The sequence below is a fragment of the Pyxicephalus adspersus genome, chromosome Z, assembly GCF_032062135.1.
Source record: "Pyxicephalus adspersus chromosome Z, UCB_Pads_2.0, whole genome shotgun sequence".
NCBI lineage: Eukaryota > Metazoa > Chordata > Amphibia > Anura > Pyxicephalidae > Pyxicephalus > Pyxicephalus adspersus.
Genome location: NC_092871.1, coordinates 33,781,083 through 33,797,051, shown reverse-complemented (window position 1 = coordinate 33,797,051; position 15,969 = coordinate 33,781,083). Strand labels below are relative to the sequence as shown.

The following is a 15,969-nucleotide window of genomic DNA, read 5'->3' as shown; positions in this document are numbered from 1 at the left end:
GTTGCTAGGAGACGGAAGTCCGGGACTCTGTAACCGGGGCCTTCCATACGGCGGTTTTATGGTGTATGAAGTGGCGATTGGGTTCGGAGTTCAACAAAAAACGAAATGAAATAAAACAAAGTTCCATGACCGTTTAATACACATCTGTGACCCCGTGTAGCCGGGGTGGTAATTACCGCTTCATTGCGCGTGCCCTGCACCTCTTATCCCGGCCTGCTATCACTATCTTGCTAGGCCCGCCATGGCAATTCATAGGGTTCCCTCACAAACATACGTCCCGTATAGATACACTATGCTGGGCCCAGACAACCTCTCACAGAACCGAATAGCTGTAAGGTCATTCACAATAGAGAATAATAGGCTTCTGCTAGGCCCAGAAAACCCCCATAGGAAACAATGGGCCAAGCTGTCCTGTGAAATCGTATTGTGTCCCTGCAGGGTAATAAGGCTGCAGCATTTCTCCTTGCAGCAGTATAATGGGTTGTAGGTTCTGTTCTCACATCATTGCATGTGTTGTGCTGTTTATTACATTTTCTTGTTTGCGGCATTGTATGAGCAGTGAGATATGGTACATCCGTCTATTCATAGCAATTATTATTATTACACAGTATATAGCCAACATATTATGCAGCACTGTACAAAGACAATAGTCATGTCACTAGCTGTCCCCCAAAGAGGCTCACAACCTAATGTCCCTATAATAATGCATACAGTGCCATAAATACAGTCTGTCAATTTTTTTGGGGGGAAGCCAATTGACCTAACTGCATGTTATACTCGGGAAATCCACGCAAACACAGGGAGAACCTGCAAACTCCATGCAGATTATGTCCTGGCCGAGTTTGTAAGCTGGGACCCAGCGCTGCAAAGGGCTAGAGCCCTAACCACTGAGCCACCATGCTGCCCTAAATACCAGGGTACTGATATACACACATAGCTCTTAACCCTCAGTACTTTTGCTATGGGCTCATTACTATGATGGCCACCATACTGAATAGTAGAAGAGGAGCAAATCATCTAGCAACTTTGATTACAATTTCCAATAATTGCAGAATTCTTGGCTAATGACAACTCCTGTATGCCCCTACAAATATTTAAAGTTGTAAGGCTGGCTTTGATGTCATGGCTTTGCTACCTAATGAATCACTGATCTGGAACAAGCATGCTGTCAGTGAAATCTGATAAGTCTGATCTACTGCCTAACATGCTTGTTCCAGGCTGGGGATTTATTAGGTTGTAAAGCAAAGATCAAGATTTAGAAAACAAATATTCTTGCTACAAAAAAATTGGATATGAGGGCTTTTACATATTTATACTTTGTTATGCAACACGTCTATGGTGTCCTATTGCATACCACAACGCATGTCCACAGTTATCTGCAATGTGCCTGTGCCTTGGCATGCCACACTATACAGATATTTGTCCTATAGCTTGCTATGATGTGCATATATATTAATGCTTTGTGTACTATAAAAAATCAATATATTTCTATTTGGTTAGGTACATTGATTATCCATTTTATAACACATGGGCTGACTAGTGCAATGTGCCACAAATCAGTTGCATCACTGTGGTGTAAATAGGCCCCAGGATGATGTTTGTGTGCTGTGAATGTGACCCACAGACTTCATTTGTTGGATTTTCATCGCTTACAATTATAAAACCAAATGTTCATAATGGAGGTGAAAGGCAGACAGAAGACAAGATGATGTAACTTTCCCATAGACAGCATGTGGAGGGATTGCAACAGTGGTGAGGAAAGAGAAGAAAGTGAGAGGGGCAGTCCATAATCTGTGATGTTGAAATGTTTTTTGTTTAGATCAGGGTTGTCAAACTCTGGCCTGCGGGCAAAATCTGGCTCGCGATGTCCTTTTTTTGGCCCCCAAAAGAATCCTAAATATAAATTGCAGCTTGCCCACTGCTGCATTGAAATAGCGCCATTACTACAACACCTGGCATCACTCGCGTCTATAGACCAGCAGCCTCTGCCTATGTGCGGCCCGGCATTGGACACAGGATATTGAGCAGTGCAATTTCAGTGAAGAGAGAGTTCCAGACTGTTTTCTTGATGCAGGGAATTGTAGTAGCGGTGCCATTTCAATTTCAAGTTTGGCCCACAACTTTGTCTAAGTTTTTAATTTTGGCCCACTGTGTATTTGACTTTGACAATCCTGGTTTAGATGATGCTTGCACCATACTGATACTCAACCTGTGGCTCGAGGGATGCAGCCTTTTAGTTCCTAGTAAACAGCAATAGTTTCAGCATTTATTTACAAAGGGACTGGAATGACGGGGTTATTGAACTGGTATGTGAAATCACAAATAATGTTTATTATGCAATTCTACATAAGCTGGTAAATCATCACCTCACTTGTAATAACATATTGTCATTTGTCTCTCTTTTGTAGCTTTCACTTGAGACATCACTCTTGTGTTATCCAAGCCCATTACAGACATTCAATTTGGATAACCCTGTCATTCAGCAAGCATAACTCTTTGTGAGCAGGTAATATTCAACCTGCCAAGATTGCCATGTTTTTTTTTTTAAACTTGGCTTGTTTGTTTTGTAACAGCTTACAACAATGTGTTGTATATACCATGACACCAGAATTTATTATAAAATAAATTATAAAGTACATTTCTAAATGAATAGATTAAAAGAATCTTTTTTTGAAGATCTTTTTTTTTAAAGATTCTTTTCAGCATTCATGTTTTTATTATATTTTTTGCAGAATCCAACACCAACATGCCATCCTGTTTTGTACGGGGATGCCAGTCAGGCAGCAAGAAAAAAGAGCAGGAACATACACTGCACTCTTTTCCTCGAGACCAGGAAATGATCAGTCGTTGGCTGTTCCGTCTAGGTCATGAAGGAGAGATGGTGTATAGTCTTTCTGGGGTAATCCTGGCGAATAGAACCGGAGCTTATAGAATATGTTCTAAACATTTCACACAGGATTCATATGAGCTAAGAGGATCTAGCTATTTTTTAAAAAAAGATGCCCTTCCCTCTCTGTTTTTAGACTCAGAAAATCAATCAGAGCACACTTATGCAAAGAAAAGAAAACTAGAGGAAGATAGCCCAGAGACTGCATCTACCTCCCAAACAACAGCACCACTTTCTGATGTTGCAGTGGCCAATGCTGTTTCAGTACCTATTGAACAGCCACAAGAACCTTTTTCAGGGCCTGATCTAATTCTTCCCGTAAGCTATGAGTATGTAAGTTGCATTGAACTTATTGGGGTGCAAGCAGTGGAAGAAATAAAAACCTGGTCCACCCCTGATGTGGACAATTCAACCTCATATGCCCGCAAAAACGAAAAAGTAGAAAGAACACATAAAACAAAGTTAACTCGTACCATACATACTTCCACCGAATATTTTCCTGGGCAATCTCACAAGCACACACAGTTTGATAAACGAATGGGTATGAAAGATAAAAATATCCAAGCCCTTAGAAGACCCCCACGTCGGTCTATTGGCATTCAGTGCAACCTTGTAAGTTTACCTCGGTTATCCGAAGGCTCATCTTTTCATCAGCCTAAAAACATGGACATCAATGAAACTCGAAGTTCTGTAGGTTTCCAGGGTCCACCAATGTCTCATAGAGTGGCAGAACCCAGTCAGCCTTTGCTTGGTAAAGAAGATGGACCAGGTATTTTACCTACTGATGTTTCACAATTAGGTGTTTCTTGTGATAATGAGCAAGAAGAAATTGATAGATCACAATCTGTAAAAGAAGGCATGAACAGTCCAAAAAGAGTTGTGCTTGATGCAAGCTACCAGCCAAAGGCCAGAGAAGAGGAACAGGTCTTTCAAGACATGCAGGGTAATAAAGAACTATACATTGATCCTGATGACCTGGATAGCTCCTTCATTCTATTAGCAAATGAATATCTGCCCACTAATTTTGTTACTGAAAGAAAACTAATTGTCTTTGAATCGTGTTTAGACAAACTGTTAAAGTGCTGCAAATGTCAAGCTGATCGCTTTTGCCAGGGTAATATAACTGATATAATAAAATACCGTATTGGATCAGCCGTGTCTGTCACTGCTTATTGCTCTAACAGGCATCATTTTCAGTTGTGGCGGAGTCAGCCCATGATTGGACGCAAACCTGTTGGCAATTTGCTGATATCCGCCGGGATAGTATGTAGTGGATCTAATTTTGTAAATATGAAAAGTTTTTTCAGTTTGCTAAATATTTTTGGCATAAGCAAGTCAAGCCATTGCAAAAATCAAGAATTATTTGTTTTTCCTTCGATTACCCGCCAGTGGCAGCTAAATCGGAGAGAGACCTTGAAGTCCTTAGATCAGCAACCAGTAGCCATTGTGGGTGATGGACAGTTTGATTTACCTGGACACTCTGAAAATTATTGCATGTACAGTTTTATGGATGCCAAATCAAAAAAAATAGTAGATTTCCACATGGAACAAGTCAAGCCCAGCAGCAATGCCACTGCATTAGAGTGCAAAGCTTTTAAAATTGGACTTGATCGATTACTTGATGAAGGTATCAGTATCAAAGTAGTATGCACCGATCAAAACATGTCAATCAGAAAATTATTGCAGGATCACTACAGTTTCCTTATACATCAATTTGGCATATGGCATGTGGCCAAATCGATTGGAAATAAAATTGCTGCAGCAAGTCGGAAGGCTAGGTGTGCTCAACTGTCCAAATGGGTTAAAGCAACCAAAAATCATTTGCGATGGGCAGCACGTGCATGTGGACATAACTCTGCCCTGCTTGTGGAGCAGTGGTCTTCTATAGTTTATCACATCACCAACCAACACTGTTGGCATACAGGCGATTTATACAAAGAGTGCCATCATGCAGGGATCACGGAGGAGGAAGACGGAAAAACAGATTGGCTGGAAACAGGATCAGCAGCACATGGAGTTTTCAAAGACATTGTTCTGAACAAAAAATTGATTAAAGATCTTAAACAACTTTCTTTTTGCCACTCTGGTGATCTAGAGGTGTTTCATAGCACCATACAGAAGTACAGATCAAAGCATAAACATTATTGTATGGGTGGAATGGTGGCACGCACCCAACTAGCCGCACTGGATCACAATCATAATATCAACCGAGTCCAGACAGTGGTCACAGAAACTACAGCAGACGACAGAACACTTTATCATCGTACCTCTAAGGAAAAAAAATGGATGGTGGAAAAAATTTATGAGCCCTCTAGTCCAGATTTTTTAAAAATTATACTGTTGGATGTCCTGGCCTTAGCTGCAAGAAACTGAAAGTTTAAATGGAAAAGTGATCCCAAGAAAAGTCAGAATTACTGGCTTTTCACTACTTAAAATTAGAAATGGCATGCAACTCCACTCTGATCAACTCTTTGTAAGCAAGGGCCCTGATTTATTAAAGCTCTCCAAGGCTGGAGAAGATACACTTTCATCAGCGAAGCTGGGTAATTTAGCAAACCTGGAATGGATTTGTCATTTGCTATTTGGTAGCAAATGTTTTCAATCCTGGACCAGATTCATTCCAGGTTTGCCGGACCACCCAGCTTTACTGATGAAGTGTATTTTATCCAGCCTTGGAAAGCTTTAAAAAAACAGTGCTAAGGTGTCAAGTTGCTTTTCACCATAATTTGTGAATACGGTTACCTTTCACCTCCTATTTGCACCATTCCTTTACTCAGAACAGACTTTAAAATATTCCAACCTCCCGAAGTTTCATTATTAACAGCTGTTCTTACCTGTAAAATATGTTTGAAACAGTGTTAGATAAATTGGTTTTATTTTCTGGACTGCACAACATTGTCTTCATGTTGCAACCTCTAGATACCAAAATACAATAGAATTTAGCAATGCAGCATTACGTGTACCTAAAGCCGAAGGCTGGGTACAAACGTGCAATAATTGTGGTTGGAAAGGATCCTTCATGATCCTTTCAAACGACAAAAGACTGCACGATGCATGAATGAGCGCTGTACATACAGCGCCCTCCTGCTCAATGGAGAGGGAAGAACGACGGAGTGGCACCCCGCTGCACTCTCTCTCTCTTTCATTACGATCGTTCATCATATGTATATCTTGTCCCGTATCACCCCTGAGCCGATTATCAGAAGAGAATCATCTGACGTGCGTATGTATGTAGCCTTACCACAGACATATATAAGGCACACATTAGTGAAGCTCTGTAATCCTCTATGTAAAGGTAAACATATTCTTTAAATGCAAGGAATGTAAGCACCTGGATTTGATTTGGTATCAGCCTCAGGCAATCTAAGCTGTGCAGAAGAGTTTAAAAAGAAGGAGAAGCCCTCCCTTTGAGGTATACTCAAATTTAAGGAATATGCTGATAAAAGGGTAAAATGGCAAATAGTTTAGCTACTTGGTGTGCTGATTCTCCTTTTACTCTCCAATCACAGGGTAGGCTAGGCATTGGATGGAGAACAGTTAGGGAAAGTCAAACTGCAGCAGAGAAAAATTAGGTCCCCTCCTTTTTAAGGCTATGATGTGCAACCTAACTGGGAAATCCTATGCAGGCAAAACAGCTTATATATACAGTAAGTGTTTCTCCTGTATATTTAGTTATTAGCCTGGAGTTCAGCTTTCATGAATGTGATAACTGATCAGTAAATGTTTGTGTTACCATCCCTTAACATTTGTTTATGGTTATAAGACTTTATTTGCCTTGCAATGTAAAATATGTATATTAATTTATATTTCAAACAATACCATTTTTTTGTTTTTTCTTATTAAAATGTCACATTTTCAGTTTCTAAGGACACAACATTCATGTATAATTTTCTAAAATCACAGATTCAAACTATGTAACTTGTAAAATGTTTTTTTTTATTACAAAAATGTACATAAACTTGTGCTCAGAATGACAATGTTATAAATAAAATGAGAAGACTGATATGAAGCTGATATATTTTTATATCATCAGTTGGTGACACAGTCCAGGTATTCAGTGCCTGGGCCTAGAAACCAACTGTGGTAAAAGTATTCTAAAGTGGGGAGGGGACTAGGTATGAATTATATGTGGACAATATGTCTTTGATTGCAAAATATTTTGTATATTTTAATGTGTGAATAAAGCTAAAGATTCCATAATCATTTTGAAGCACCCTAAAAATTCCACAGGCGCAAGAATAATATTAGAGGGTCGTGGTGCCATATGAAGGTGGGCATTGTGCTTTAAAAAGAGAATTCACCAGCAGCTAACTATTTTGGAATGCCTTAAAGTGCACCTGAGGCGTACAGTCTAAGCAAGTTCAATATGATCAGTTAGTATGTAATGCACAAGCCAGTGAACAAAAAAACTTCTTTTGTCCTCGTTGACTACCAAAACCTACTTTTTTTGGGTCTTATCATATCAACCAGTATTATCTTCCCTACAAGCTCTTTTGTTTCCTACAAATCCCCCCACCCCTGCTTGCGATGGACATGTTTATTGTTCTAATCCAGCAAGCAGCCCAAGGAAACAACCATGGCTTCCACCATAGTGGATTGAGTTAGCAAGGCTACCATAAAACAGGTGTGTGTGTCACAGGATTACCAGGTGAAAATTAGAAGAAAGCCTAAAAAGAAGTTACCACCAATAGTATAAATAGTTTTATTGTGAGGTTTTATTTACAAAGGCTTGTTCACATGGACAGTTGCAACCCCACAAACCATCAAGCCTTCCTATTATAGTGGAAACAAATTAGAACTGGCTTTTTTATTGGTATTTGTGAAGAGAAGTGGTTGATTCATAGTTTTAGGCTAGGTACACACGTGCAATTTTTGTCATTAGAAAACAAGTGATTAACAACAGATCAACCATTATTCAATATGTACAGTATAGTGCACAATTCTGTACATGCTGTAATGATACGATTGTTCAAACATAATCCACCAATAATATACACACACTAGATAGGATTGTTTGAATGATGCAGTTAGTGACATGTACCAGAGAAAGTGTACCGCAGACCCATCCACGATCACTGAACGACCGTACACACAATAGATAGTGAACGATTGTCATCCAGAATGGTCATTTGTTTCCAGCAACATTACTCGTTCATCTGCATCGTTGTGCACTTTTTTTTGTTAACCATTATTGAACAATCGGTTGTCAATTGTTAGTTTCCAAGGACAATTATTGAACGTGTGTGTACGTAGCTTTAGGCAATGTCCTTTTGTCCATTGTCTTGTGAGCCATTTCCATAGTCTTTTAAATCATCATCATCTTCCATAGACTTTTAAATCACCTGCTGAGCAGCTGAAAAGAATATTTAAGCAGTTGAAAGGCATTGTTAAAGGGTTTAGGACAAAGCACTAAGAAATTCCTTGTTTCCTTTTTTTTACTTCTCCATTTTCTGTACAAGATCATTAGCATGCAAATGCTATTGAATGCTTAGTGATTTTGGGTGCCTGCAAAGTGGTAACCACACTTTTATTATTTTTTATTACAAAGAAAAATAAGACGTGGATTGTTAAGGCAGATTTTATTATATAAAATACGATAGCTTTGTTACAACACGGATGAGGTATTTCTTCGATATATATTTTATAAAAGGATTCCTTCTAAACACTGCATAGAGTTAAAAAAAACAAAAATAAATCACCTATTTACAGTTTTTTTTTGTACTGTATAGGACAGTAAATACCCCGGCCACAATTTGATTTCTTTGAGAGCATTATATTCACAAACCCCACTGCCACAACTTCCTAAAAATACAAAGAAGCTGCAGCCATGTTGGATTTTGATGCACTTCCTATTTGGTGAACACCCCCCGTCTACTGACAGCACGTCTCAGATAAAATAAAAGCTAAGGCAAGCAACTTGCACGTGCACCAGCATTACCACTACTTTGATAATCAGTTTGTTTCTAAATTACAGGGGAATGCCAGGGATGTATGAGATGAGATGACCAGGAACTCAAGAGCAGTGGTATTGTGCCCAATGTGTTTTATCAAATTTGGTAAAAAAATGCCTTGTGTTTTGCAGTTCCATATGTAGCAATGATTGTAATTGCTAGACGTTCCAAAAAACAATCAGATCTGAAAAGAGCCTTTGACTATAACGGCACATAGATCAACATGCATGTTGTGTAGTTTCACATATATATAAAATCACATACACTATATGGGCTGTAGAATAACACTGAAATAATCTTTAACAGTCACACTACTAAAGGTGCATACACACTTCCAATTTTTATCGTTCAAAACGAATGACGAACGATCGATTGGACAAAAAATCGTTCGTAAAAAAGTAACGACGCCGACGAACGAGGAAAGTCGTTGGAAACGAACGACCGGACCGGCGGATCGGATTGGACGACGATCGTTGAACATCGTTCGTGTGTACGGTCGTTCGTTGATCGTCCATGGTCTGAGCATGCGTAATGAACGAACGTTAGTTCACTTTCCTGTCGTGCACATAGTTCCTCTATCGCTCAAACGATCGTATCTATTGTGTGTACAATATCTACGAACGATCGTGTCGTTATCTCTATGTGCAGGATCGGTGCTATACGATCGTTCGTAGATATCGTGCAGGATCGTTCGTCTGGATTCGTTTTCCAACGATAATAATTGGAAGTGTGTACGTAGCTTATGTAGTGTGTATGTAGCTAAGACAGAGCACTGCTTGGCAGAAACAGATGCTATTGCTTTTTTCTGACCCAACTAAGTAATAAACATAATCCTAGCTCAGTAAGATCCTCTGATATCAGCACAGAGTGAGATCTCTAATGCTATCCACTGACATAAGAAGAAAAATGCAGAGCTTTTGTTTTGGATAGTAAAAGGTGAGATTCACTTTTTAGATAGAGATATCTTGTTTTAAAAGCCAGCACGTCTACAATCCATTCCCAGTTTGGAATCTCTACCCTGCAGTGTTTTTTTTTTTTTGAAACTCAGATCAGCCCAATTGCTTCCAGTATTCTTCTATAAACCCAGGCTGATGTGGTGATCCATGACAGCCTGGGCTCACATGAAGTTGGACAAGCTATTAAAAAAAGAAATGGAGATTTCTTTTAGGTTGGTCAGTAAAGAATAGCACTAAACTACAAACTCCAACAAACTGGATTTCCCTTTTACCAATATAAAAGTGTAACTCTTTCCAAACTGAAGATGGGCATACAAGGTGCAGAATATTGCTTTTTACAAATCCTGCATTACAATTACATTTTATACATTATTTATGCCTTGGCAGTATTGCTCGTCTCAAATCCCACACAAGCAGCACAAGAAAAATGATTTGTTGATTGGTAACATAAAAGACTTCAATGATAGAAATACAAGTTGGATCACATGGTGAGCTAATTCCAATTTTGTATGCCCTTGGCATTTTTTTCCAGACTAATATGAGACTGATGTCTCATTGAGCAGCAAATAATACAATATTTACATAATTCTAATGCAGGAATGTGTTGGCTAATAGTTTAGATTAGTCCTGTAAGTATACACTGTATGTTTAGGAGGAAAGAATCAGTTCCCAGTGGTGCATTGGGATAACACGTGAATTTTCATCCAGAAATGCATAAGTAACCACAAGCCAAAGCACAAAGCGCTTTATGTAAATCTTCCTTCATAATTCACTCTACATTAACCTCACCAGTTTTCAAAAGCATAGCTTGCATGACTTTTCTGTGCCCTCGATTGCTCTAACACAAAACATGCTAACAGAAAATAATTTTTAATATACTGGGTACATATAAGCTGCAGTAAACATTAGTACATTATGAACGATAAGAAATATCATTTGAAACACAATATTGGCTAACCTATTAGTGCAAATGTTACAGCAGCATTTTACCTTTTATACTGTACAGGAATATGACAATATAAATGATTGTGCCTAACTATCTCTAATTTACGTTCACCGTCTATAGATTTGTTTCATCATATGTGATTTTAGCTCTAGTAATCTGTTCAGTAAATATTCAGTGCTGTATTAACATACAGCAGTAAAATTCTCAGTGGTTACTCTCAACTAATTGCAATGGAAGTAAAAAGGCTGCAATAAAATTCTGCATGTACTGATATTGGAAAGCAGAAACTCCCTTCCGCACCCCCCCCCCCCCAACTTCCACACACACATTACTTTTAGGCCCCTCAATAAATTGGCACGTTCACTGAAATGGTAAAGATCACAATTTTGAGATGTACAGCAGAGGAGACAGCAAGGGTATCTTGTCTGCTTTTCACTAACATATATACTAGTGTTTTTTTTTATAGACATTAGATGGCTTTTTTGAGGACTCAGCCCCACACAGTCATATTTTGTTTTCAGTATACCCGCTCAATTCAGCAAACTATAAACAACTATGTAACACTAGGGCGTACCTGAGAGGTTCACTTGCATGTATATTCCTATTCAGCAAAGAGGGTAAGTATGGCCCAAAACCCTCTACTGCGGGAAAACAAGTGATTGCTGAAATACAACCAACAAAGCATTTCCTAGTTCTGTATTAAACTACCTACACACGTCCAACGGTTCTCGCTCGATAATCGGCTCAGGGCTGATATCAGGCGATAATCTGGCGTGTGTACTGCCCCAGTAGTCCATCGTCCGAACGACCGTCCTGGCAGATCCACGGACGATGGACGCCTAATAATTCCAATGCAAGGGAAGGGGAAGAGCACGGAACGGGGTGCCGCTCTGTCGTTCTCCCCCCCCCCCCCCTCCATAGAGTAGAACGGTGGTGTATGTACAGCACTCATTCATGCATCGTGCAGTGCTATTCATTGGAAAGGACCGTGAAAGAGCCTTTCCAATGACTAATATTGCACATGTGTATGCGGCTTAAGTCGTACTATCCATAGGCCAGATGATCAATAGCAGAAATCAGCCGAACAATAACCTTATGTCTATGGTTATCTTAACGGTCTTGTGCTCAGTAGTATACCACCTGGATAAAGCCACATATTAAGGGGGGAGATCACTCAACAGCAAAAGATGACACATGATACATGCATATTAGTAGTTACAATTCACTATGAAAAGTGCACTTTTACAACAAATCATGCAGCACACACACGTTTGTAATATTGTCTAAACAGCGAGTTTGGCAATCTACATTAGATTTTTTTACGATTAGAAAATTACTAAAATTAAAATAACCACAGCCTTGCTGTCATAACAGCCTGGGCACATAAATCAGTGCACATGTATAGTTAAAAATAAGGCAGTACAGATGTACACCCTGTTATGGTCATACACAGCAAATTATGGATCTACGTTGACTGGCCATTGTGGGCTGAAGGAAGCCATGTACAGGCAGTTCTCTATGAAGACCAGAAAGATCTGTTGTATTATATTATGTAGCCAACACAGTAGAACATTCCTGCACAATATGAGATCTGGCTTAAAAGATGTTTCTTTTTCTGTATTGAATTTTAAAAAGTCTTGCTCATTGGCCATACACATTAAGTGCTAGAACACTTTTATTGCTCATACGTACCCATTATTGATTAGTATTTACCCCATACTTCTGACTTTTCACATAATACTTTCAATATAAAACAATATTGTTGCTTTTAACCACCAAGTTCTAACCAAAATCAAGGATAATCAAAGTTGGAATCTGAAAGTTTAAACTTGAATAATCACTGAAGGTAATGGCAGTCAAAACTAGCAAGAGGCTCACTACAATACAGATATATCACACTAGATAAATATAGAGCTGTATATAGTAGTGAAATGATCCTAGTTTTTGATAAATTATTTATTGTGGATTTCTGAAACGTCAAATAATTCAAATCGGCTGTTTTCATTGTCTTCAGTGCAAAACTGTATCAATTAAATACAAAACTGTAACAAAGCAGAAAAGGGGTGATTGATTAAGTAGGAATAAATGCACATAATTTGTCACATAGGTTAAAGGGTAAATGTTGGTGTAGGTGTTCATTGAACACATGGCAAAGCCGAAAATATTTTAGGGAGAAATACCCTTTTACAAGCCATGATAGACTAGCAGCTGCTCCAAAAATAAATATTCTCTCAGGACATCTACAGGTAGGGTACATATGTACAAAATTAGTATTGCAGTATTATCTATTAGCTTTTTAGAGATGAATTTCTGTTTTGAATGTTCTTTTGCCTGAGAAACTTGTGCAGTTCTTGCAGCTCCCTGGGCCCCAGACTCTGATCCACTCCTGGCATCAGCTGGTTGCTTAGTGGTGACACTAGATAACCATTTCGATATAGAAAGTACCGTTTGAGGCATTCAAAAGTGCTGAACATTAAGCCATAGTAAGGAACAATCTGGCAAAAAAAACACACACAATTAACATTAGTGGATATTAATGTAGTCTATATTTGAACTTTATTTTATCATCTATATCAATGATCGCTTTTATGTGAAGACAAAGGGAAGAATCAGAGAAAGCATATATCTAAATATTTGTATATGTACCAGATCAAAAGAAAGCAAATAAGAGGGGGTTACCTCTAGTGTTTATATAGGATTTAAGAAAAAAACAAGTCACCTTCAGTAAATTTGCAGTCAATCCATTCCAAAGGCTCAGTAGACCTTTTATCTTTACAATTTGTCTAAAACAATCAAGTACTCCATTGAAGTGGACATCCACACCCCCACAGTGAGGAAGGATCTGGCTTTGTGCCTGTGAAGCAGATAAACACATTTACATTCAATGTGCACAAATAACAGACTGTAAAAGTGCGTACACACTTCCAATTTTTATCGTTCAAAACGAACGACGAACGATCGATTGGGCAAAAATCGTTCGTAAAAAAAGTAACCAACGACGCCGACGAACGAGGAAAGTCGTTGGAAATGAACGATCGGCGGATCGGATTGGACGACGATCGTTGAACATCGTTCGTTGATCGTCCATGATCTGAGCATGCGTAATGAACGAACGTTCGTTCACTTTCCTGTCGTGCACATAGTTCCTCTATCGCTCAAACGATCGTATCTATTGTGTGTACAATATCTATGAACGATCGTGTCGTTATCTGTATGTGCAGGATCGGTGCTATACGATCGTTCGTAGATATCGTGCAGGATCGTTCGTCGTTCGTTTTCCAACGATAATAATTGGAAGTGTGTACGTAGCTTAAATCTTCACTTATGATAGTGTAAACAATCTATTAAATTCATTTAAGTTTGGTTCACATTAACAGTGAAAAATGATGACATTGCCTTCTGCAACTTCTAGGCCTCAGAACTGTGCAAGTGTTTTTTTTTATTTATTTTTATTTTTTTTTATTGGAACTGCATGGAAACAATTTTAAAAAGTTTGCAATTGTTTAAAATATTTCCATAGTGGTGACAAGCATTTCCAATTCATATCTATTCAGATTGCTGGGGTGGCAAATTGCCATTGAAAATTGCATGCAGCATCTGAAAAAAACATGCAGCAATGTACTGAATTTTATATTTCTACAAATTTGCATTGCTGTGGAAGCTATTAGCTACTAGATATCAATCAACTAATCTACTGTGAAATAAAAGATAATGATCCCACTACTACTTCTCAGCAAAGGACCCAGAAAGAGCAGCATTATAATACAATGCATATGCAGTGCCCAACCGTGTCCTCCTTAGCTACAAATAGCTGATTGGTGTACAACGCCCAAAACAGGTAATTCCTGTTTAAAACTGGCAAGGAACAGACACACGGTTGAGATAACAACCTAGAATGAATGATCATACGTCCTCATACCCAACTAGGTAAATTATCAGCAGAAAATTGATTGTTCCCTGGAAAATGGATCTCTCTCTTTATAGTAGTGGCTGGGTAATCAATAACACATTCTGCACACGGTTACTATGAATAATGTCATACAGCAAGTATAAAACTGAATTATATTAAACAGATATACTATAGGAAGGCAGACTGATTCATACATTTCTCTCTCTGTCACCCAAAAGTAGCATTTTGCCTGTAAAAAACCTGCCCTAACCACTTTTTACAGCATATAGTATACAGGTATAGAGCAAAGTTTTCAAAACAAAATTGAAAAAAATTGAGGAAACTTTTCCTTCTCATTAGATATAAAACCTTTTCATATGGAAACAAAGAGGGTTTGCTTCACACTCAATATGGAACAAGCTTATAAAAGAGAAAGAGGTATAACAATATTCTTTTATGAAAATCCAACCATTCAAGTCCATGTCTTGGAGTAGGAAGGAAAGGTAGCAGTAGCAGCTGAGGGGGAGTGCTGGAAATGCCAGACGTGGCCAATGCGGGGCTAAATCTTATGAGTGGCCCACCTCTGAAACTCCCTCTTCATTGAAATAGCGCCGCATAGGCAGAGAGCCTGCTGGTCTATAGACGTAAATGACCCCAGGAATTGAAGCAGCACTATTTCAATGCAGCGGCGGGTCAGCTGCAGTTCATATTTAGGATTCCTTTGGGGCCAAAAAAAAAAAAGGACGTTGGGGGCCAGAGTTTGGCACCCCCTGCTCTAGAGGAACCCTACAGTTCTATAGATCTCAGGTTAGGAAGTACTGCTCTGGATTTTCAATAACTTATTTTTATATGTTTACTAGGCCGATAAGGATGCATGAACCCCATCTTGACAAACACATTGTAATCATTTGCCAAGGAATCTGATGTGTGTTCTTCTGACACATGTCTATATACATTTAAAAACAAGCAAAGTGAACCACTTTATTAATATCAAGACCTGGGACAAACACCTATAATAAAACATTTTCATGCAGTTTTCTTATTGAATGTTTGCAGACAGACATTGTCACGAAGGAAAACTTCACAAATGTCAATGACATGACCTCTGCATTCCACTAGCAGCTCCATGTACATTGGCAGTACGGTGGCTGGGTTGTCAGGTTCATGCAGATAGTCAGATCAAAGGTAAAACTGTCTATTTCTGGTGAGGGGAACCACCCATGGTCTCCACAGAGACAAGACTAAAGCTGCGTACACACTTCCAATTTTTGTCGTTGGAAAGGATCTTTCACGATCCTTTCCAACGACAAGGGAGTGCACGATGCATGAACGATGCTGTA

General features: G+C 38.8%; 2 protein-coding genes across 2 annotated transcripts in view; one reads left to right on the top strand and one right to left on the bottom strand.

Annotated features, from left to right (window-relative positions):
- Positions 1 to 571: 571 nt before the first annotated feature.
- Positions 572 to 6,891, top strand: LOC140343787 (uncharacterized). The gene is made up of 2 exons (XM_072430662.1): positions 572 to 2,506; positions 2,733 to 6,891. The coding sequence occupies exon 2, from the start codon at positions 2,747 to 2,749 to the stop codon at positions 5,258 to 5,260; it is 2,514 nt and encodes an 837-aa protein (XP_072286763.1). The 5' UTR covers positions 572 to 2,506; positions 2,733 to 2,746; the 3' UTR covers positions 5,261 to 6,891.
- A 1,558-nt stretch (positions 6,892 to 8,449) lies between these two features.
- Positions 8,450 to 15,969, bottom strand: part of SLC25A43 (solute carrier family 25 member 43) — an 18,716-nt gene continuing 11,196 nt past the window's right edge. Inside the window, exons 4-5 of the mRNA XM_072430663.1 lie at positions 13,460 to 13,594; positions 8,450 to 13,235 (exon numbers count right to left, since the gene is read on the bottom strand). Of these exons, the coding sequence (XP_072286764.1) occupies positions 13,029 to 13,235; positions 13,460 to 13,594 (342 nt within the window). The 3' untranslated portion in view covers positions 8,450 to 13,028. The remainder of the gene's footprint in view (positions 13,236 to 13,459; positions 13,595 to 15,969) is intronic.

Excerpts from the sequence above, each read along its gene's own strand:
- LOC140343787 (XM_072430662.1), top strand. The coding sequence starts at position 2,747 with ATGCCATCCTGTTTTGTACGGGGATGCCAGTCAGGCAGCAAGAAAAAA.